General features: G+C 40.5%; 2 protein-coding genes across 2 annotated transcripts; both read right to left on the reverse strand.

Moving 5' to 3' along the window:
• Positions 1–918: 918 nt before the first annotated feature.
• On the reverse strand, positions 919–5,731 carry LOC134301861 (arf-GAP with coiled-coil, ANK repeat and PH domain-containing protein 2-like). Its single transcript, XM_062986767.1, has 9 exons — positions 5,547–5,731; positions 4,957–5,008; positions 3,854–3,954; positions 2,893–2,989; positions 2,180–2,300; positions 1,992–2,045; positions 1,576–1,656; positions 1,082–1,176; positions 919–990 (listed from the first exon to the last, which is right to left on the reverse strand). The coding sequence occupies exons 1-9, from the start codon at positions 5,729–5,731 to the stop codon at positions 919–921; spliced, it is 858 nt and encodes a 285-aa protein (XP_062842837.1).
• A 5,519-nt stretch (positions 5,732–11,250) lies between these two features.
• On the reverse strand, positions 11,251–24,098 carry LOC134301869 (ectonucleotide pyrophosphatase/phosphodiesterase family member 7-like). Its single transcript, XM_062986780.1, has 7 exons — positions 23,980–24,098; positions 21,561–21,688; positions 17,802–17,947; positions 16,424–17,056; positions 16,066–16,300; positions 13,058–13,178; positions 11,251–11,299 (listed from the first exon to the last, which is right to left on the reverse strand). The coding sequence occupies exons 1-7, from the start codon at positions 24,096–24,098 to the stop codon at positions 11,251–11,253; spliced, it is 1,431 nt and encodes a 476-aa protein (XP_062842850.1).
• Between the last annotated feature and the right edge of the window lie 868 nt (positions 24,099–24,966).

The following is a 24,966-nucleotide window of genomic DNA, read 5'->3' on the forward strand; positions in this document are numbered from 1 at the left end:
AACTTCATTTCTCCATTCGATACGATTTGAATGGAATTTGACTCAGAACGATTTTTGCACCCTTCTGATTTCTGTCAAACACATTAAACTAGTGTTAAATACTCACTCACTCACTCACTCACTCACTTTACTTACTTACTTCACTCACTTATTACTTACTTAATATTTCTTCTGTACCTTGAGCTTATTTAATTAATCATTTTGAACTGAGTCTTTTATTTACTTAACACCTTTTTTTCTATTGTACCTTGAGCTGTTGTAATACTTGACTTTCCTTCTGGGATTAATAAAGTGCTCTATCTATCTCTCACTTAACCGTTTATCCAATTAGGGTCACGGGGGGGATTTTGGGCAGAATTTCAGTTGTTCTTCCAATCCAAAGCAATACATTTTTAAAAAACTCTCTCTTGATTGGTTGTAGAGGTATAAGTGACAGTTTAGTGAACGAATTACCAGTTTTAGCTTTTTACCACGAAACCCGAGAGAATAAATGATCCCACTAAAACGGTTTTAATTAGTTACATGGACAAACACATGTGAATGTGGATTTATATATTCTGGAAATGTTCTGGAAATATTCTTGAAACATACAATATGGCCTCCAAGAAGAAACACAAGTGGATTATATCCCTAATTGAACAACACATGGATATAGATTTGGGTTTAATTTGAAGAAGAGAAGCTCAGGTAAGCAGCGGCTATGATTTTATGCTGCTGTGCTGTTGATCGGGGTGGCGGTGCTGCTGTTTAGCATGCACTTTCATTTTGCAATGATAGTAAAGTATTAACAAATATTAAACTATTTCTGGAATTTTTAAAACTTAATAATATGAAGTTAAACAAACAGCATAAATTTGAACAGACAGTCGCACACACTTCCAGTTTAAGGTAAAAGTCAAGTTTAAAGGTACAAATATCTCAATGAAGGGCGTCGAGTGTCAAAGATTTCGAGTTTAGAGGACTTCGAGTTACAAGGTACTGCTGGATAACCTTTATTATGTAAATGCACATATACTGTCAGAAGCTTGAAGAAGTTTGAAGATTGTATTGACATGATAAAAACAGTACAGCTGATACTCACCTGCTTCCCATCTGCCTTACAAACTCCTTCATAGACCGAACCACAGCCTCCTTTTCCCAGCAGCTTTCCAGTGCTATACTGGCTATCAAAACTCTCTGTGAATGATTTATTTGATAGAAGTTATGTTTAGTAAATAATATCATTTATATCAGGCAAAGATTCAGCTCTATATTACTAAAGCCTGTCAGCAATATATAACGTGTTTATAGATGATGAAAGGTGTGGGGTTGGTTCTTCAGACATGCCAGCTGTACGACAAAAGTATAAAAAAATTTATAGAGAATGGATTGAATGCACTATATGACCAAAAGTCATGTTGGAACAAGATAGGGCTAAATAGGGTTAAAACATATGAATCATATTAGAGAATTGATAGCAATGATGTGCATGAAACACTAAACACACTTAATTATGAATTATGAATTATGATTACCTCACCAGTTTACCCACATGAAAGAAAACATGTAACAGGGATTAGTGGAGATTTGGCTGACCTTTGTGGTTCAGGTTGTTTAGGTTTGTGTTGGTGGTCATTTCCTCTTGGCGTCCTTCATTGTCGATTTTTCCTTCAGCATCTTTAACACACACACCTTTTCTATTAGTATCAGCAATCATGTATTATAAATACCAATTATACCATTACCTAAAGGATAATGGATAAAAGCATGCAGTCAGTATTTCACTGCTAATATAACATATACACATTGGCTTTGTAGGTCTCAAAGACACTAAAGTCATCCTGGCTTATCGACTACATTTGTGTAAATGTGAAATCTTTGTTTAATAAAATGTGAGAGAGGAGTTTAAATAAAGAAAAAAAAAACATGAACCCAAGCCCATAGAGAGCTGGGTATGTGAAAAACACCGGCATAATAGGTGATGCTGGTAGCATGGATCTTGCTGTACTTACCATTGTTCTCTACAGCAACATCACAAATAACTTCTCCAACTTCTCTGGCCATAGCTACATCGGTCAAAGAGTGAAAGGATGCAGGGTAAAAAGAAAGAAAAACCAAAAAGTTAGATTTCTGATGGAGTAAAAATTAGTTCTTAAGAGTCTGCTCAGATTGTTGGACTGAAATGTGGTTTTGAAGGTACCTGGAGGTTTAGATGATGCTTGTGGTTGGTGGGAGTCTTCCAAGACCTCCAACTTCATTTCTCCATTCGATACGATTTGAATGGAATTTGACTCCGAACGAACTTCGCACCCTTCTGATTTCTGTCAAACACATTAAACTAGTGTTAAATACTCACTCACTCAATCACTTACTTAACCGTTTATCCAATTTGGGTCACGGAGGGTGCTGGAGCCTTTACTAGCTTTTCAATGGGCGCAATGCACACAGTAACACTGCCAGTCCATCGCAGGGCAGACACACACACACACACACACACACACACACACACATACACAAACCCAATTCAGTGTCTACAATTAATCTGACTGCATGTTTTTGGACTGTGGGAGGAAACCAGAGCTCCCAGAGGAAACCCACATTGACACAGGGAGAACATGCAAATTCGGCACAGAAAGGACCAGGACCGCCCCACCTGGGGATCGAACCCAGGACCTTCTCTCTGTGAGGCGACAGTGCTACAGATAACAACAGTGGCAAGAATAATATTCCCTTGCATGGAGCAAGACTTAAACTCAGACCCATCCTTCTTAGAGGCGTCTTTCTGGACATCTTTCTGGACATCTTTCTGGACATTATGTTGTGTCATTTTTGATTCTTATATAATTATAATTATTTACCATATTTGTGTAAATCTAAAGTTGTGTGTATGTTGAATTGAAAAAAAAAATGTACCTCAGTCTCTTCTGTTCTTTCAATATGAGCCACATTACAAATGGCTTCAATCCAAGCCTGTCTGCTCGCCTCTGAATCGGCCTGAAACGTACGACTCCTGGACACACGTAGTGATATAAGCGTATCATCTAGAATGCAAACTTACATATTAACACTAACAGATAACACATACTGTACCTGAGATACCTCTAACGGTTACGTCATGTTTAGATAAGTGGGATAGCTCAAATGCTGCATAAATGCATCTGCATATTACACAAAAACGCAGCAGACTAGACGGGTGGGTGGAAAGGGTGTTGGACAGTTTAAGCAGAGCCCCGGTGTTGCTACTGTGGTGCTATATGGCAGCTCCATGACATTACATTAGTTCAAAAGTTCAGGGCAAACACAGTCATGGACAATTTTGTATCTCCAATTCACCTCACTACACGTCTTTGGACTGTGGGAGGAGACCGGAGCTCCCGGAGGAAATCCATGCAGCCACGGGGAGAACATGCAAACTCCCTACAGAAAGGACCCGGACCGCTCCACCTGAGGATCGAACCCAGGAGCTACCAGAAGCTACCTTCTCGCTGTAAGTGACTAGCTTGAGCTAGCTTAAAAGGTCAGTTAAGGTACTGGACTATTAATCAAAAGTTAGCTGGTTTAAGCCCCATCACTGCCAGGTTGCTACTGTTGGGCCCTTGAGCAAGGCCTCTAACTTTCAATTGCTTAGACAATATACTGTCACAGTACTGTAAGTCACTTTAAATAAAAGCGTCTGCTAAATGCAGATAACGTAAACGTGAAACGCTTTGTTTGATTTACTTGGTCTGGGTTGGTTTAGCTGCTCTCACAGCCACCCTGACAAGCTTAAACCGGCTTTTTTGACTTACTATATTTTCCTTAGCTAGGGAAAGCTGATTTATAAATAACAGAATATAATAAAGTTTAATTATGATTATTTTAAAACTGGACTTACTTTGTTGGTGAAACCACCTGAAAACAGAAGCGGCGCCTGACGTCCTCACAGCATTGGACTGAACACAGCTGCAGATCTTCCATCAGAACTGTGAGGTTACGCTGGGAAAAAACACATCAGATTAGAAGTCAAGCCAGTAAAATCAAGTACAGGTGAAACAAGCAGCAAAAATGTTTGTTTGTTTATTAGGATTTTAACGTCATGTTTACAATTCACCTCACTTGTCTTTGTACTCTAGGGGAAACCGGAGCTCCCAGAGGAAACCCACGCAAACACGGGGAGAACATACAAACTCCACACAGAAAGGACCCGGACCACCCCACCTGGGGATCGAACCCAGGACATTTTTGCTGTGAGGCATCAGTGCTACCCACTGAGCCACCGTGCCGCCCCCAGCAAAAATGTTCTCTGCACATCCGGCATGATCAGTGTGTGTTGTGTAGGTGCTTTTCAGTCGCCTTTTACCATTTTGACCAGCACACCAATGTGATTTTCTGGTTGCATCCCAAATTAGAAAAATGTAATACATGTAGTAATAGCATGTGGTTTGGGACACAGCCCAGCCCTGAATTTAGTTCCTGTTGTAATGTACACTCACTCATTATGAGGATTTGTGCTTTAAAACGTCTCCCAATTTTAATAAGCTCTCTCCTAATCACATCCCCACCCTAACCCTCCACCCTGTCATGAATGACATATGACTGCAGTGCATTATGGGTAGTTCACAAAGCCCCTCAGAGGCGGCGCGGTGGCTTGGTGGGTAGCACTGTCGCCTCACGGCATTTGATCCCCAGGTGTGGCGGTCCGGGTCCTTTGGAGTAGAGTATTTTCTCTCCGTGTCTATGTGGGTTTCCTCCGGGAGCTCCGGTTTCCTCCCACAGTCCAAAGACGTGTAGTGAGGTGAACTGAAGATCCAAAATTGTCCATGACTGTGTTGGATATTAAACTTGTGAACTGATGAATCTTGTGTAACCACTAACTACCGTTCCTGTCATTAATGTTTCCAAAGTGTGTAAAACATGATGTTATAATCCTAATAAATAAATAAATAAATAAAGCCGCTCAGAGAGCTGATCTCAGTGTAGAACTGCCATGTGACTAACCTTAAACCTTTTCTCGTACAACAGCTGATTATTCTGGATAATGAAGAACCGCCTGCAGAGAAAAACACAGAAATGAAACATTTTTATTATTATTTTATTGTTTTGAGTGCATTTGTGACGTTGTTATTGTGTATTTAAATAACCAGGTTTGTTTAACGCTTTAAATAGATGTGATCAGTTCTAATCCATGCCTGTATGAGATGATTAAAGAGAAATTAAACAGTCTTTATACACCGATCAGGAATAACATTATGACCACCTTCCTAATATTGTATTGACCCCCCTTTTGCTGCCAAAACAGCCCTGACTCGTTGAAGGTGTGCTGAAGGTGTGCTGTCGTCTAGCCATCACGGTCTGGCCCTTGTCAAACTGGCTCAAATCCTTGAGCTTGTCCATTTTTCCTGCTTCTAACATCAACTTTGAGGATAAAATGTTCACTTGCTGCCTAATATATCCCACCTACTAACAGATGCCATGATAAAGAGATAATCAGTGTTATTCACTTCACCTGTCAGTGGTCATAATGTTATGCCTAGTCAGTGTATATACGAAATATTACAGCCCAGCACATGATTTAGCTCTCCACAAACCTCTTCCATGTTTTAAACACACTGCTGCTCTTCTTATACAGAAATCCCTCCATGAGGATCCTGTTCTCCACACCCAGGTCGTCCTCCTGTCTCCCCTCATCGTTCGAATCGTCCTGAGAAAAAGTTTGAGGAGGAGCACCGCAAAATATCAAACACAAGAACCTCTGCATCACAGGAGAAGCCATCGTGAGTGAGGAGTGGAGACAGTGAAGCTTCACTAAATACAGAATGCTCTTCCACTGGAGCTCACATCCACTGTGATGTCAGAGTGATGTCACAATGCCGGAACATTGCAGAGCGCCTTTCACTGCAGGCTTGAGTTTAGCATTACTATATATGGAAACTACTCCACACATGTACCTGCATTCAATAACAACCCCAAATCAGAAAGAGTTGGGACAGCATGGAAAATTCAAATAATAAAAAACACAGAGTTTCTTACATTTACTTTGACTTTTATATAACTGCAGATTGTATGAACCATAATATTTCATGTTTTGTCGGGTCAACTTCATTTCACTTGTTAATATATATCCATTCCTGCATTTCTGGCTTTTCTTATTCCAAAAAAAGTTGGGACAGTAAAGCATTTACCACTTTGTAATGTCGCCATTCCTTTTCACCACACTTAAATAAATGACTACTAATAAAAATTAATTATTTATTAAAAAATAATAAAATAATAAGATAATAAAATCTGTAATTTCAGTCGCAGTAGCTTTAGGCACCACTTGTTGTTTTGGAGATATTTCAACCCAGCTATCTGGACATAACGACTCAGTCTTATCAAAGTCACTCAGCCTTTTATGCTGATCATATCTGCTGCATTCAACCCAACATTTAAAATTGTCCTTGTTCCTCAAGTGCACCATTGTCTTCAAATAGGCATTGCAATGTAGTAATATTTTGGCTGATCAGTGTATATATGTAGGAACACACAGTAATGTAACTTTTAAAATGTTAATAAAATGTTATGTTATAAAATGATATCAAAACGAGTATATCAGTATGCTTTTTTTTATTAAACAACAAACTGTTCAAACTTCTACTGAAACCACATTTATTTATTTATTTATTTATTCACTTATTTATTTTTCGTTAAATAAATAAATTAATATGTTTTATAAAAAATAAAGTTAAAATGTGTAAAGATTAAGTATATATGTTTATTTTTATATATTTATTTATTATCTAGATGGCAACGCCGAGTTTCAAACCGAAGAGTTCAGAATCTCAGCGCCGGTGTGCTAGCAGAATATCCCACTGCGCCACCTGGGTGCCTAAGATATTTAATGACCAAAACAAAAGATTAGGTCAGTTAAAGGCATGTATTTGTTTTTATTTAAACAAATGCACTGTTGCTTTTGGTGATTGTCTTGCTGTTTTATATTCAAAATATATTAATATATGGCCAGTGATAGCTCAGTGGTTAAGGTACTGGACTAGTAAACAGAAGGTTGCCGGTTCAAGCCCCACCATCACCAAGTTGCCACTGTTGGGTCCCTGAGCAAGGCCCTTAACCCTCAATTGCTCATCGTGTAAGTCGCTTTGGTCTGCTAAATGCTGAAAATGTAAATGTAAATATACTGTATGTGTGTTATATATATAAAACACTGGAACACCAGAGCTGGGATCTCGAATACATCGTGTCGAATTTCAGCTCTGCCTGCTGGCTGGGCTGAGCAGCCACATAAACGATTGGCCTGTTGTTCATATATTGTTCACACCAGTGTCGGGATTCTGAACTCTTCGGTTCGAAACACACTGTTGCCACCGGCCGGCTGGGCATCATCTAGCAGGCATAATTGGCAGTGCCTGCAGCAGACATGGTTCTGCTAGGGCAGGATACCGGACTATGTGGGTGGGGTCTTCAAGCACTGTATAAGGACCCTGGTGGGCAGACAGAGAGGTGCCTGTGTGGAGTGCAAAGGTGAAAAAGGGTTCCGCTAAGGGCTGCACTTGGGTCAGAGGACGCGTGAGCAGCAATATACCGACCTCGACTGCAATCAGGGATCCACCAGCAGTGGAAGACAGATTGACTACGATAAATTGGAAGAAAAATGCATAAATAAAATAGAAAAAAAGGATCTTGCATACTGGGTTCATTCCTAAATTCTTGCGAGGTTACACCTGATGACCCATGGCGAGACCCAACCCATCCATTACCTGGATGATTTTTGGATTTACACTTACTACTTCAAAGCTAAGCCTTAATGTATGAGTTTACTATCACTGGGCCAAAAGCATTTTCTGGGGTTTCTTACCATATTATTTATACAGACATAATAATTAATTATTATTTCTTCCTTGCAAAGTTTATAGGAATTGGTCTGGCCTAGGCAATGTGGGTGTATTTTCACATGTTGTTTACATGCTGTAATGGCAGACTGAACTGAGCTCCATGATACATTCAGCACATATGAGATCATTTCCAGATCATTTGGTTTTTATATTTTTATAATATATTAGTGCAAATATTCTATTCAATGTACACATTTAATGCTCTATAATTTTTTAATGCATTTTTCTCTTTTCTCCTGATCTTTAGCGCATCCAATTTTTACCCAATTGCGTTATGCTTCCTCTCTACTGGTGCTGACCCCAACCAAGATTGAGGAGAGCGAACTGACACATGCACTCTCCGGCATGTGAGCAGTAGTCGACTGCATCTTTTTACCTGCAGGAGGCGAGTTCATATCGTCGCTGTCCGATGAAAAACACGTATCTTTAAAAACTTCTCAGTAAAGAGCAAAAGGTTTTTCACCTGGCTGTAATGATGCAAACAAACCACAGATGGCGACATTTACATACAATTCAGCACAGAAATACAAATGTAATTGTATCAGGTCGTCAGTCCGTCGGTTTCATGTGTAAAATTGACTTACTTGTACAAATATAAATCACGTTTACAACCATATAATTAAATAACCTGCATAAACTATAGATCAAACATTAAGCATTTCTTAAACATTCCCTGGTGAGGAAGAGGAGATACACAGTTTTGATGGACAGGTCTAGCAAACAATGGAGATACTTGTTAAAGAGACAGATTCATACCCACAATCGACACATGTAAAAAAGTGAAAACAGCTAAAAGTGGAGATACGTGTTTTTCATCGGACAGCGACGACATGCAGATCAGCCTTGTGTATGGAGAGCCTGATCAGCATTATTCCTCAACTCTGTGCAGACGCCATCAACCAGCCAGCAGAGGTCATAACTGCATCAGTTATGAGGTCCCTATCCGGCTCCCACCCTGTATGAACAACAAGCCAACAGTCATTCATATAGCCGCCCAGACCGGCCGGATGGCAGAGCTGAGTTTCGAACAGACAAGTTTGAAATGTCAGCTCTGGTGTGCTAGCGTATTGTACTGCTGCGCCACCTAAGTGGCATGAATGCTCTGTAATTTTGACTAGAAGCAGAAATATATATTTAGATGCTACAAATCAATAACACAAAAACGTTTTAGACAATTGTAGCAGTTTACTTTCTTCTTAAAACTAGCCTTGAGTCATTTTGGCTTTATGTTTGAGGTTGAACAAGAGGAGTGTACTATATTTGATGTCAGAACATGAAATATAAAAACTATTTAGAAAACTTAATAATTTATCAGTCAACAAGACACAATTAACAGTATCATTTTATTTTAAAACTGCAAATGACATCAGCATAAATATACAATATAGATATAGAGTGCCATGAAATAGTATTCAGCCCTGTCCTGTCTTTATTTTTGCATTTTATTTTTACTGAAATGTTTTAACTGTGACCAAATGTGATTTTCAAACTATATGTAATGTAATACGATACCACTAAGCTGAGCAAACACAAAGTACAGTTCTTATATACATCGTTAAAAGCTGACCCTGTGTGATAATAAAACCAACCACACCCAAACTTGATTACTGCAGCCCTGTTTAATCTAAACTTTAATCTTTAATCTAAAAGTCAGTTCTAACATTTTGGGAATCCAGGGAACCACAGTGAGAGCTATTATTTTTTAAAACTAGAATCTTTATGATTCAGCAAGGAGGTCATTCAAATACTCAGATGAACATCTAAGTAACTGCAAGCCTTGCTTATGTCAGATAAAGCCAGCAGTCCAGTATGGTGGTGGTTGTGTGACGGTGTGAGGAAGCTTTGCTACTTCAGGGCCTGGGCAGTTTACCATGATTGATGGGAGAATAAATTCTGCTCTTGACCAGAGATTTTTAAAGGAGAATGGAATTTGAGAGAGCTATATATCTGTAATATTATGCTCAGGCCAAATAGGTTTTGCAACAAACAGCCATTCAAGGCACAAGATTAAGCCTAAATGAGCTAAATTAAATTAAATAAATGAAAATTAAAAGGGTTTAAAACCATTCTACAAGGAAAAAATGGGGGAATACTTTTCATATGGTACTTTACATATAAATAAGCTTTTACTCTTAGGAATAAAAGAAACAATTATGCTTATACACACTGACCAAGCACTGCATTAGGAATACATATAATACGTATGCACATTCATTAATTATTGTATGAACTACACCTACCATACATATAAACTTTGTGGGTATACAGTTACTGACTGCAGCCCATTTGTTGCTGTATACATTATGTCAACCACCTGTACCCCATTTATTAATCGTAAGAGATCCACATAGGACCTCCACTTACAAGGTGTTATTTGATCATTGGACCAACACCTCAAAATCAATACTGAGAGGCAATCACAATTCACTATTTAAAACTTATATTACTTACTTGAAATTTACTTGTAACTTATATGATTTTCCACCCTTTGTAGATACTTGATGTTTAAATTTGGTCTGGGTGGCCCTAATTCTTTAGTTGCTAATTTATCCTGATTACATGATGGAGTTGCTCCAAACTGAGGTAACGGTAGTCATGGTGACGAGATCGCTACACCAGGTTACGTGTGACGCAAGCACGTAAGTGCGAGCCCTCCTGGAACCCATTCAGATTGTATTGCAGTGCCTACAGTTCGAAAAAAAGTGCCTTAACATGAGAGTCTATCAGAGCAATCCGGGCCATTTTCAGTCAGATTGAAATCGCCCAAAAGGGGCGGTACTGTACGGAACACAACTCGACGCTGATTCAACGCTCGACTCCAGAACAGTCACAGATAGTTTAACACTGGTTGAATGTGATAGAAAAATTTCTTCCCTTTCGCCCTTTGGTGGTGCGTCGCTAAGGAACGAGGTCTCTGGTCTCCAATGAACCTGACTGCATGTTTTTGGACTGTGGGAGGAACATAACAGGAGCTACCAAAGGAAACCCACGCAGACACGGGGAGAACATGCAAACTCCGCACAGAAAGGACCCGGATTGCGCCACCTGGGGATCGAATCCAGGACCTTCTTGCTGTGTGGCGACAGTGCTACCCACCGAGCCACCGTACCGCCCGTGTACAGACCTACAGTTAGTTATTGTATATCCACACAGTATATGGTAGGTGTAGATTTTAAAATAATCAATAAATGTACATACAGGATAGGTGTTCCTAATAAAGTGCTTGGTAAGTGTATATATCCACAAATACACATTCAGAAACAATACAGTACACATCATTAATGTTATAGAGAATCTTTTTTCTTTTTGGAAAGGACTCGTTCAAAGAATAGCTCTAAAGCGCCAATGTTGTTGCCAGGGTACGCGATTTCTTTCCTCAGATGTGAACAAATGCAACGCCAGACTACAATGATGTTTGTTTTGCGTCTTCAGATTTCTCAGATTCAGCAACTCTAGAGGCAAAAAAGATCATCAGTAATGGTATTGTGGAAAAAGTTGATTGTTATTTAAATACAGTTATGGGATCAGTTTTGATCTATCAAATTATACAGTATACAGGAAACAGTATGTACAAGAATGTGTTTACCCACAGGCATTGCTAAGAGGCCTATAAAACTTATTGCTTACAGGTGTATAAAATCAAAGACATAAAATAAATTACACATTATAAAGTTTGGAAAAGACTATTTCCTGAGTCGGCATGACTTTGCCCTTGTGAACAAATCTAGGCCCATAAACACATGGTTTGATTGGTTTTGTGAGAAGGAACTGCAGGGACCTGCACAAGCCCTGAGCTTAACCCCCCCCCTCCGGAATAAACTGGAATAGCAATTGTGAGCCAGGCCGTCTCATCCACATACACCGATCAGCCATAACATTAAAACCACCTCCTTGTTTCTACACCCACTGTTCATTTTATCAGCTCCACTTACCATATAGAAGCACTTTGTAGTTCTACAATTACTGACTGTAGTTCATCTGTTTCTCTACATGCTTTGTTAGCCCCCTTTCATGCTGTTCTTTAATGGTCAGGACTCTCCCAGGACCACCACAGAGCAGGTATTATTTAGGTGGTGGATCATTCTCAGCACTGCAGTGACACTGACATGGTGGTGGTGTGTTAGTGTGTGTTGTGCTGGTATGAGTGGATCAGACACAGCAGCGCTGATGGAGTTCACCTCACTGAGAATAGTCCACCAACCAAAAACATCCAGCCAACAGCGCCCCGTGGGCAGCGTCCTGTGACCACTGATGAAGGTCCAGCAGATGACCAACTCAAACAGCAGCAATAGATGAGCGATCGTCTCTGACTTTACATCTACAAGGTGGACCAACTAGGTAGGAGTGTCTAATAGAGTGGACAGTGAGTGAACACTGTATTTAAAAACTCCAGCAGCGCTGCTGTGTCTGATCCACTCATACCAGCACAACACACTAACAGTCACTGCAGTGCTGAGAATGATCCACTACCTAAATAATACCTGCTCTGTGGTGGCCTGTGGGGGTCCTGACCATTGAAGAACAGCATGAAAGGGGGCTAAACAGATGGACTACAGTCAGTAATTGTAGAACTACAAAGTGCTTCTATATGGTAAGTGGGGCTGATAAAATGGAGTTGTTTTTTAGCTAATCAGTGTATTCCCAAACCTATAATAAAAATAAAAGCCTTTCCTTGAAAGTGTAGACAGTTGTAGCCACTGGGGGAGGGGGTACTTATTATAATGCCTGTGGTTGATATGTGGTTTGATATGGACGGTCCAACAAGCTCATGGTAAAATGTCCACTTATTTCTGGCCATATTACACATGTGCTTTAGCTCTTTCGCTGCATCCAGCTTTTGTTAGACATTAGCAACCACTCTAATAGACATAACTGGTTTAATTTTGCTAATTAACTGTAAATTAAAGATTTAGTAACCTTCCTGTAATGCATCAGTTTCAGTGGAAGTGAAATAGCTTTACAGTAGGTTGGGTTTCATCATCATCTTCATCATTATCTGATCACAAAACTCTCATTTTTCTTTGTTCATGGTTGGATTCTTACTTATAAGGCAGCATCTAAGTTGAAGGCAATGTGAAGCTTACTTGACTGTTATGACACCTGACCTGATTGTCAGCAGCTTTCGATTTTAACAATGGAATTAGTAATTTCTTTATAGATTAAAATGTGTTGCTTCCCACTTTTATATATCCCATTCCTTTTTTGCATACCTCTGTTCTTTCCTCCTGCGCTTAAGGATGCCTCTGGTCACAACGACAGTGAACACGATGACCAGAAAACCAGCCACAGCACCCAGGCCGATAAATACGTTAGACAAAACAGATGGTTTATCTGCAATAAATAGAGATAGACAAACAGAAAAAAAAGCATTTTAAGTATATGATTGTCTGAAGTGGTAGCTTAGCTGTTAAGGTTCACCTAAGGTCCACCAGAAGGTTGTGAGTTCAAATTTGCAGTTGGGTCCTTGTGTAAAGCTCCTGAAGTCTCACTTTTCTCACACCTCGGATTTCAGATACAACTCTGGCACATGCCATCTGCAGAAATTCTCTGATGACACGGCCATCGTGGGGTGTATCAGGAATGGGCAGGAGGCTGAACACAGGAAGCTGGTTTCAGACTTTGTTGACTGGTGTACACTGAACAAACTGCAGCTCAACATCAGTAAGACAAAGGAGATGGTGGTGGACTTCAGGAAACTCAGACCTCCCCTGGCACCAGTCACTATCAATGGACCGGAAGTGGAGGTGGTTGACACTTACAAGTACCTGGGTGTGCACTTGGACAACAAACTGGACTGGAGTTTTAACACCTGTGCAGTGTTCAAGAAAGGACAGAGTCGTTTGTACTTTCTGAGGAAACTGAGGTCCTTTGGAGTGTGCACTAAACTCCTATGGACATTCTACCAGTCTGTTGTTGCTAGTGCCTTATTTTATGCTGTTGTGTGCTGGGGCAACAGCATTAACAAAGGTGCAATGAACAAAATAAACAAACTAATTAAGAAGGCTGGCTCGGTTGTTGGAGTCAAATTGTTGATCAAACAGTGTTGATTAATTTTTTGCAGTGCAATATCTTTTTATCTCTTTTAGTGCAATATACTTTTGTAAAATAATATATTTATATATTTTTCTCTTAGTGCAATAATATGTATGCTGCTGTTTTTTGATAATGTCCTGTTTTTTTGCCTATGCCCTGTTATGTTTAATTGTGTTGTTCTTCCCTTGTGTAATTTGTACTGTAATTTGTAAATTGTAACTTGTAACTGTGTAATTTGTAAAGTACTGTGACACTGCAATTTCCTTCGGGATCAATAAAGTGTTATCTTATCTTATCTTATCTTTAATGTTGTGCACCCTAATTGTTATGAGTTTAAAACAGGGCACTGGTTCAGAAAAGGCCAAACATTTAAGCATTGAGCAACTGACTGAGAGGTTCCCTGCTCCAGAACTGACTCTGCCAAACTGTAATTTTTGGTCCCTGAGAAAGATGCTTACCTGCCTATTACTTAGATTTTTTATTTTATGTCTATTGTAAGTCACTTTGGCTGAAACCATTTGTTGCATATAAGTGGTTAGTAGCTCTAGCCATGGTGGAAACTGTGCACTAGATTAGTACCTGTCCTAGAGTAATGGGGACACTGGTGGCTCAGCAGTTGAGGTAGAGGACTGCTGATTAGAGGTTAATCTGCCCAATTGGATCTTTGAGCAGTGCCAATAACACTACAGTACATAGGATACAACCTGTCTTAGTTATTAGTCACTTTGGATAGCAGCATTTTCCAAATGCTAGCTACGGTGCAAAATGCAACACAGGTTAGTACCTGCCCTTTAGTTATGGGAGAAATTGTGTCTTCCAGTTAAGGTACTGAACTATTGATCTAAACCTGGCACCAACAAGCTGCCACTGTAGGGTCCTTCAACAAGCCCTTAACCGTTAGTTGTTTGTATTATGTCCGGTCTTAGTTGCCCCTCATGTTAAGAGTGTGTGAATGCAAATAGAATTAAAGAACCTGTGATTTGTTAATTCTGTTGGAACCACGTCCTTGTTTCTACACTCACTGTCCATTTTATCAGCTCCACTTACCATATAGAAGCACTTTGTAGTTCTACAATTACTGACTGTAGTCGATCTGCTTCTTTGCATGCTTTGTTAGCCCCCTTTCATGCTGTACTTCAATGGTCAGGGCAGGTATTATTTAGGTGGTGGATCATTCTCAGCACTGCAGTGACACTGACACGGTGGTGGTGTGTTAGTGCGTGTTGTGCTGGTATGAGTATGGAGTTTTTAAACACCTCACTGTCACTGCTGGACTGAGAATAGTCCACCAACTAAAAATATATACAGCCAACAGTGCCCCGTGGGCAGCTTCCTGTGACCACTGATGAAGGTCTAGAAGATGACCAACTCAAACAGCAGCAATAGGTGAGCGATCGTCTCTGACTTTACATCTACAAGGTGGACCAACTAGGTAGGAGTGTCTAATAGAGTGTACAGTGAGTGGACAATGTATTTAAAAACTCCAGCAGCGCTGCTGTGTCTGATCCACTCCTACCAGCACAACACACACTAACACACTACCACCATGTCAGTGTCACTGCAGTGCTGAGAATGATCCACCAGCTAAATAATACCTGCTCTGTGGTGGTCCTGTGGGGGTCCTGACCATTGAAGAACAGGGTGAAAGCAGGTTAAAAAAGTATGTAGAGAAACAGATGGACTACAGTCAGTAATTGTAGAACTATAAAGTGCTTCTATATGGTAAAATTAACAGTAAGTGTAGAAACAAGGAGGTGGTTTTAATGTTATGGCTGATATGTGTGAATTTGTCTAATTTTATGTTGTTTTCTAAGATTAGGTACACTTAAACTTAGGTATTTTGGCAGCTTGAAGAAAATAAGATCTGGACAGTGTGTTGTTCAAGTGGTTCCTTGGCTTGAGACTGGTGATACTCCCTACCTGCCTGCACCTTCTTATTACCTGCCCCTGGGAGAGTGGTAGCCTAGTTGGTAGAGCTTTGAGCTATCAACTGGAAGATTGTAGATTTGAACCCTGGTTCTGCCATACAGCCCCTGTTGGGCCCTTAACGCTGTTTGGTTATTTTGAAGGTTTCTTCATAATAATATTGATAGAGGTTCCCTCACTCTCTTCCTAGACTTGCTCTTTCTGGGTTTGGACCTGAATTTCTATGAAGCTACTTTCTTATACAAATAAATAAGCGTACCCTGCTTTTGCTCGGACGAAAGCAGCATGCCACGAGTGACCTCCAGGTTCCCATCGTTGGGTTCTGGTGTGATGCCCAGCAGGTGGCACATCAGTGAGTAGATGTGCACTGTCTCAAATGGCTCCACCACAACATTCTTTCGAAAAGAGGGTCCCACTGCCCGAAAGAATGGCTTCATATCCAAATCGTCATTGTCGAAGCCGTGCTCTCCCTTGTTGGTTTGCACAGGGAAGTACTGAAAATGATAGTGAAGAGATAAATTAGCTGGTCAGCCGTCCAATTTCACACACAAGTGCTGACTATAAACAAAGCAGTGAGTTTACAGACATTGTACTTCCTGTATGGCATTTAAACTCACCCCATTAATGACATATCCCAAATCAGCCCAGATTATTATGGGCAATATGCGGTCATTCCGGGCAAAGTGCAGCCTTTCGGGCATTTCCTCTTTCTTGTAGACATGGAGATGTGGATGAGCACCCTTCAGAGCATTATACACTTTGTCCAGCATACCCTCTTTAGGAAGGAGCATGCCAGCTGGTCCATAGTCCACCAGGTGAAAATCCAGATCTTTGAAGGAGAATCCCAGGATCTTGTACAAGACAATCTCGTTCACTAAGCCACCACGGAACACAGTGGTCATGCCATGGTCAGCAGTGATGATGATGTTAAGGCGCTGGGTGAGGCCATTGGTCTCGGCAGAGTCTCGCAGGTAGCCCACCGCTCTGTCGACCTGTTTCACCATATCCCTGCGCTGCTGAGAGTCTGGACCATACTTGTGGCCTGTGCTGTCCGGTTCACCAAAGTACAAGGACACAAAGTCCAGGTCTTTCTCTTTGAACCATTCGCCCATTACCTTGTCAATGTTCTTGTGCCATAAGGTCTCATTGCTGTAATTATAGAAGGCTGGCTCCACCTCATGCACCTCAATGCGCTTACCTTGGTAGGTTGATGCTGTTCCAGGAAAGTGGAGTGAACCCGCCCGCAGACCCTAAGTGTGAAAAGAAAGAGGCAAAAGCATGTTTGAGCTGCCATAAGCCACAATTTAGCTAGAAAGCACCTCAGTTGTGCAAATCTCTGGACATGCACTGTATTATCGGAACAACGTGGACCTCAATTGGTGTTTTGATGAAGATGAACTGACTACCACACTTTTTTAATTTTTTATTTATGCATTTTCTCCCCTTCTTGCCCGATTGCATCACGCTTCCTCTCCACCAATGCCGATCTCTGCTCTAATTGAGGAGAACAAAGCTAACCCTGGCCCCCTCCGACATGTGGGCAGCATTCCGTAATTATCTTATCACCTATACTTTGACGAGTGCAGTGCAGCTCAGCACTGTGTACAGAGAGACACACCCTGATCAGCACTCTTTTCTCATGCATCAATCAGCCAGCAGAGGTCGTAATTGCATCAGTCATGAGAGAGAGAGAGAGAGAGAGAGAGAGACCCCATCCGGCTTAGTCCCGCCCACCTGAACAACAGGCCAATCATTGTTCACGTGGCCGCTCAGCCTCAGTCGGTAGGCAGAGCTGAGATTCGTTACGATGTATTCGAGATCCCAGCTCTGGTTGCAGCGTGTGTTTTTACCGCTGCGCCACCTGAGCGGCCCTGACTACCACACTTAAAATAACCAAAGCAACTTTTTAGTGTATTTAGGGCATATAGAAGGTAAAGGACATATTAAAATGGCAATAAGAAAAGGCAGGAAAGTACCAGGTTCTTGTGTATCTACCTGTCTTTGAGCAGTGATCCAGATTGGCAGGGTGCCGTTGTCCCACCAATCATTCACAAACTGTGTTTGGTAATATGACTTCTTCTCAGAGGTGCTGGTGTTGAACCACATGTTGTGGATCACGCCATGGTTCTCTATGTATTTACCTGCAGGAAGAAAGAAGCCAGTGCTTGTGTTAGACATGGGCACGGGTAGGGAAAGAGATTTTTACACACACCTTGTAAAACAATAAATACACTTCCAGCACAGAACCTTAATACAGTATACGCTTGAGTTACGAACAATGTATCATACGAACATTTTGGGTTACAACGATCTTTTTCAACTTAACGTATAAACAAATTTCGGATTACGGACCGAAATTCGCAAAACATGTGACGTCACAAACAAGTTGACTCTGACCGTCTCTCTCTATATATACAGTGAGCTGAGAGCGGACAGTGTTTTTTTTTTTGGTGTTTTCTTTATATTTTGTAAAATTCCATATTAATATGGCCTCAAAGAATGTGCAGAGAAAGCGTAGTGATACTACTTGTTGTTGTATAATTACTCCTGCCAGTAGCTGTCACTGTGTATCAGACAGAGGGGACAGTGAGTGAGAGAGAAGAAGGAATTCGCTAAGTAAGGTATTCTTTCTTTCGTGCAATTACACCTACAAAATACAACACTATTGAAATAAAGAAGGAAATAATAGAGAAATATGAGAGTTATTGTTGTTTCCGGTAGATACATTTTATAAAAAAGAAGGAAATGTATTATGGTGTATGATACAGCACATGTACTGTACTGAAATGTGGTGTGTTTTATGTACAGTACAGTAATACTGTGTATTGTTGTTTATTATTTTTTATTACAGTAATGTCTATTCTATAATTTAAGATTCAAGGAAAAAATTCTTGTATTTATAACAAAAAAGGGCATTTAAACATTAGAAAGGTAAGGGGATGGTTTGCACAGATTAATTCTATTTACATTATTTATTATAGGAAAAATAAATTTAACATACAAATATTTTGACTTAAGAACAACCCTTCAGAACCAATTAAATTCGTAAGTCAAGGGTCTACTGTATTGGAAAGCTTTTGATAGTCATATAAAAAAAACCTATTAAATATTTGTTCCATGTTAGCACTTTTTAATCAGTAAAGGTCAGAGTGGGTTCTTGTTTCGCATAACATTAGCTAAGCTATACGTACAGTATTGCATAAACTGGCTATATAAAAGTCAAGGTTTTAGAGTTTGTACATGGTTTGAGTGACTGAACAGTAGTTAATGCAGCACGTTGGGTAATCACGTCTTGATGCAGATTAAGATGTGAGCATAATGTTTGATAAGAAAGTTCATTCAAGATAAAAAGCGTTCGGGTGAAGAGTAATATCGGTGATAAGTAACTGATAATGACGATACATAACCTGCTGCAATGGATCTCCAAAAGATTTACACTGTTTTACTATTCTTTTAGATAGCTGGCGTAATATACTGCTGCACCACCCAAGCACCATAATTTAGAATATATATAAAACTAGATTACACAAGAAATTTCCCCCTGGGTTGTTTAGTCAGCCAGTTCAACAAGACTTGATTTTAGATGCACTGTAGGGCATAAATCTTTCTCACCTTAAACCTCCTGCATTTATCCTGCAGTTTCTACAGAACCTTGTGACTATGCCACAGTTTCAGGTGTATTGTTGTATTTAAAGCAGGGGTGTCAAACTCATTTTCACTGAGGGCCACAACTGCATTATGGTGGCTTTCAAAGGGCCAGTTGTAACATATCCTGCTGTGATTGCAGTCTGCCTTTTAAGTCTTGGACAATTTGTTGTTTTTCTTGAATGCTAAATTCTGTGTTTGGTGTAAAAATGCTAAATTTATACTGTATATTTATAATGTATATCTACATTTATATTGTTCTCCTTTACCACAGATGTTTTTTGTCTCACATTTTGGGATTATTTGTAAATATTTCTCAACATCACTTGTTGCAAAAACGCCTTAGTTTAACGTATTAGTAAAAAAAGCATCAATGTCAGAATATGGACAAAATGCTGGTTTTGAGGGAGGAATTCTCTTAAGACATGCATGTTCAAAGTCTGGCCCGTGGGCCAGTCATGGCCCGAGGTCAGATTTTATATGGTCCACGTCTTCTGTCTTAAATTGCATTACTTGTGGCCCGCCAGCAGTCAAACAGAAGTATAAATTATACTAATTCAAGATGCAATTTCCCTTTTTACCAATTGGTGGCAGCAACACTGTAAGTATGCATTCATGAGAAGCGGCAAAACCGTGAATGAGACGTACTCATTGATATGAAGTGTTAAAGCGACACAGGCTGTACAAACAACGATTAACGGAAACAAAATTTAACATGACATGTTGTACTAAAACAATGACCTAAGAATTTGAGTGGTGGAGAGAATTTATGCCCAGTAATAATTTAGACAAACTCAGAGTTCCTGTGTCGTTCTTTTAGTACATAAAGCCACGTAACGCTTTATTTTTGTAAAGGCGCCCTGTCTTTTATTTCACAGAGTTTGGGAAAGTTCTTTTATAAATTCAGATAGCTTGTTCTGTATGTTCTGATTTGTTTACCTGAATGCTTACATTTGGTTGTTGTTTGCTGTGTGAAAATGAAAAAATGATTAAATAACAGCGTATTTATATAATGTCATCAGGGACTGTTGGCCCCAGGGCACTTTCACATTATCAAATCTGGCCCTCCTAGAGAAAAAGTTTGGAGGCCACTGTCTTAAGGGGAATGTAAGGGGATCTGTTCACAAGCTGAAGCTTAAGCATTATAGGCTTATGCAGCAGAAAAACTGTAGGGTTATTAACTCTTAATTGCTTGGATTGTATGTTGATTTGGGTTTGCTAAATGTACTCAAGTGTCGGATAATGAAGCTGTTATCCTTTAATGAAATGAAGCTAGCTCAGATATGGCATGTAAAACATTCTAATTATATATGGAAATACACTATATGGCAAACAGTATGTGTTAACAGACTTAGAAAATCAGATTTAGAAAATCAAACATATTAATATATTGCATTCTTTTAACCTTCTAACCTTCACCAGAATGACTGTGCCCCTTTGCACATATCAAGGTTTATGAATACGAGAAAGGTTTAAAAACTGTAAGGCAGTTGTAGTCTAGTGGGTAAGGTACTGGCTTAGTAATTGAAAGGTCGCTGGTTTAAGCCCCATCACTGCCAGGTTGCCACTGTTGGGCCCTTGAGCAAGGCCCTTAACCATCAATTGCTTATACAAGATACTGTCACAGGACTGTAAGTTGTTTTGGATAAAAAGCGTCTGCTAAATGCTGAAAATGTAAATGTTAATAACTTTGGTGTTAATTACTCAAGCGGCCTGCACAGAGCCCCACTCACACCTTTGGGGCAGATGGAACATGGGTGACACAGCTGTCTATTACCATTGGCCACCATTGCTGAGATCCGGGTTCAAATCTCAGCTCTGCTATTGGCCAGCCAAGGCGTCTACACAAATATGGGGGTGCAGAGGGAGGTGGCCAAAGCCCAGCAATGGATTGGCCCCTTGCTCCCAGTGCTTGATATAAATAATTAAAATTATGCCAAATAATTAAAATTAACTCCAAACTTGTGAAAAGCCGTCTACGACCTCCTAAAGTGGAAGCAGTACAGCTCCATGTTAATGCAAATGGTTCTGAAATGTAATGCCCAACACGCTCATAATTAGGTGTCTACATCATGGTGTATTTTTAGCTCAATAAAGACTCTTTGATACCTGTAAGCAGTGTAAAATGAGTCGGACTGGTAATGGTGAGGAAGGGAGGGGTCACATAGGGGGCCTTCACCCCGTCTTCTGCCATTTTGTCCAGGTTAGGTGTGTCCACATCTCTGTCGTAGTCCCACCTGAAATAGCGGTGGATTTTAAACACGCCCGTTCTGAGCACCGTATAGCAGTTTCAAAGACTTGAGCTGATACTGTTTAGTGTTATCCTAGTATAGAGATAACATAGTTTTAAAACACTTTCTGTATCTTATCTGCTTCTTCCAAGGTCAAGGAAATGAAAAGAAATGTAATGATTTAATATGTCAAAGTGGAACCGCCATGATTGGCTTTTATTTAATATTTTAATTAATACACCTGTGTAATACCAGAGCTTTAACAAACTGCTTTAGTTTTCCTCAACACCGTTTCTGAGAAAGACGCCTGAAAAACAGGACCAATGACATCACTGTGTCTGTATGAAACAGTACAGTACATTCCTTGGTTACTGGGCAGCACATTGGCAGAGCTGGTACAGTGGGGCAGCATAGGAGCATAGTACTGAGGACATGAGTTTAATCATCGCTACTGGTCACTGTCTGTAAGGAGTTTTGTATGTTCTAATGTTGGTTTCCTCTGGGTACACTCACTCACTTTCTTAACCGCTTATCCAATTAGGATCGCTGGGTTGTTGTGCTGGAGCCTATCCCATCTTTTCAATGGGTGCAAGGCATTCTGGATGGGGCGCCAGTCCATCGCAGGGCAGACACACACACACACACACACATTTACCTATAGGGCAATTCAGTGTCCCCAATTAACCTGACTGCATGTTTTGGACTGTGGGAGGAAACCCACGCAGACACGGGGAGAACGTGCAAACTCTGCACAGAAAGGACCCGGACCGCCCCGCCTGGGGATCGAACCCAGGAACTTCTTGCTGTGAGGTGACAGTGCTACCCACGAGCCACAGTGAATTGGCTGTGAGTGAGTAAAGGTAAATTCCTACATGGTCTGGGACAAAAATTATGTCACTGGTCCAGTGTCCAGGTTTTGAGGATAAATGATGCTATTTCTTCAAAGCTCTGGCATTACAAAGACGTTTCACCAGACGCGACTGATCCACATTAACGTTTGTGTCATTCATTCCTCTTTAGCAACTGCTTGTTATGATTAGGGTCACAGTGGGTCCTCAGCCTATGAAAAAACTACAGGGGCATAGAATTAACACAGGGTGCCAATATACTGTGTATAACGTAAAACAATCATGGGCGCTTTGGTGGCACGGTGGTAAATTATTCTAGCCCCTTACCACTGTGATCCAGGGTTTAAATCCCCAGTGGTTCTAGGTTGGGGTGGCCAAGGCTCCGGAATAGACTGGCGTCCTCTTCAGGGTGTGTTACTGCATTAAGCCCAGTGATTCCATGGAATCCGGACCTACCGCAGATCTGACCAGGTTAAAGCGATGGTGAAAGAACGCCAGTGGCCTGCACAGAGTCCTGACCTCAGCCCCACTGAACAGCTTTGGGACAGATTGGAACTGGGTGGTGCAGGGGTCTATTACAACAGGCCCTCATCGCTGAGATCCAGGTTCAAATCTCCAAATCTCAAAAAAAGTCCATAAAATCTGGATCTACTGCAAATCTGATCAGGTTAAAGGGCCGGTGAACCTTAAAAATAAAATGAAAAAGGGCCACGTTTGAGCGGCCAGTTCATCACCATCTAAACAAGGCAGGTGTGGTTCCAGAGCCACACAGAAACACTGGGCACAGGAACACACTCTGAACATGGCGTCAATCCATTACAGAGCAAAACACACTCAATTCTTGGTAAATTAGATCAGCTAATCCATCTTCTGCATGGTTTAAAAAGTAAACTGGATTACCTCTATAAGAACCCACATGTAGATGGAAAAAAACATGCCAACACCTTCCAAACCAAGAATATTGAATCTGTATGGCTACAACAAATCTGCTGTGCCATTGTAGAGTGGTTGTCACACATCATCATGGGTCTTGTGGACCTGGGTTCAATCTTTGCTTCAAGTCATGGTTTTTGCACAAAATGGACTGGCAGCAGAAGGTGAATCGGCATCTCTAAACTGATGCCAAGTGATCCTGGACCCACTGTGAATCTGACCAGGGTAAAGCAGTCAGTGAAAATGAATGAATAAATGGACCCAAAATGAGCACATATATAAATAAATGCCAGATTTTTTGCACCATTAAAGCTGTGTTTGGAATGGTGGTAAAGTGTACACCAGTCACAGGGAGTTTGACATGTTCTTTTTCTCACCCCTGTTTTAATGTAATACTAATATAGTAACTGAGTAGATGTGTGTGTGTGTGTGTGTGTGTGTATGATGCTCTGCAATACATGAATGAAAATAAATGAATGAATGAAAATATCTGTGTGTGGGACTGTAATGTCTCACCTGAAGCCATCAAAGGAAATCAGCAGGACTTTACTTCGGGCCGAGCTGCGTTGTCCACCAATGGGCATTGCCAGAGAGTGTACACAGACACACAGCAACACACAGACCGTCCCCCACATTGTTGTATTGTGCATATTGTGTAGTCAGCCTTCTTCAACTCACAAATATGCTCTGCTCTCGACTTCCACAGATCTCAGTGATGACTCTGACGTCCCTGCTGAAGACGTTCCTCTCCGCTTACCTTCAGGAAATGTTAATATCACAGTGAGCTCTCTCTGCTTTGATCTGTCTGTCTCGCTGCTCTTTTTTTACTATGTCTGATGGGCAAAGTTTGCCCTGGTTATCTTATCGGATGGTATCTTCTCGATTATGAAGCTGTTGTATCAGCAGATTGGCAACAATGCTAGAACATAATAATGGATAAGTGCCAGACATTCAGAGCATAATGGTTGCAGCTCTGGTCTGGTCCAACACTTTTCTCACAACGCAGAACCAAGGCAAATATAGAATGAAAAAAAGCACAACAGTTCTGTTTGTAAGTGACTGGACCTGTTGTCATCAAGCCCTTCCTTATGTCTGTCAATGATTTACGAAAGGTTAATATTACACGCTAATGCTGCAACATTCACTGCCTTCAACTTGCTTTTTTTTTAACAGCGTAAAAGGTCCAGAAAAACATGGTTAAATGAGTCTGATGTGCACTGCACAGAGCCCCGACCTTAATCCCAATAACTACCTTTGGGATGTTAATTGCAAGTCTGGCTTTCTCATCCAACATCATTGGATTCTTTATGTTATTGTTTAAATAGACAAATATACCCACAGACTCACTCCAAAATATTGTTTAAATCCCTTCCAGAAGAGTTGAGGCTATTATAGACATGTGTCACACCAAGCCTCTGTGTGCACATGAACTAATTGGCTCCAGCTGCCCTGTATTTAAGAGGTGCACTGGAGCACACACACTGGGAACTGTTTTGTTATTAT

This window comes from Trichomycterus rosablanca, chromosome 2 (assembly GCF_030014385.1).
Source record: "Trichomycterus rosablanca isolate fTriRos1 chromosome 2, fTriRos1.hap1, whole genome shotgun sequence".
Taxonomy (NCBI): Eukaryota; Metazoa; Chordata; class Actinopteri; order Siluriformes; family Trichomycteridae; genus Trichomycterus; species Trichomycterus rosablanca.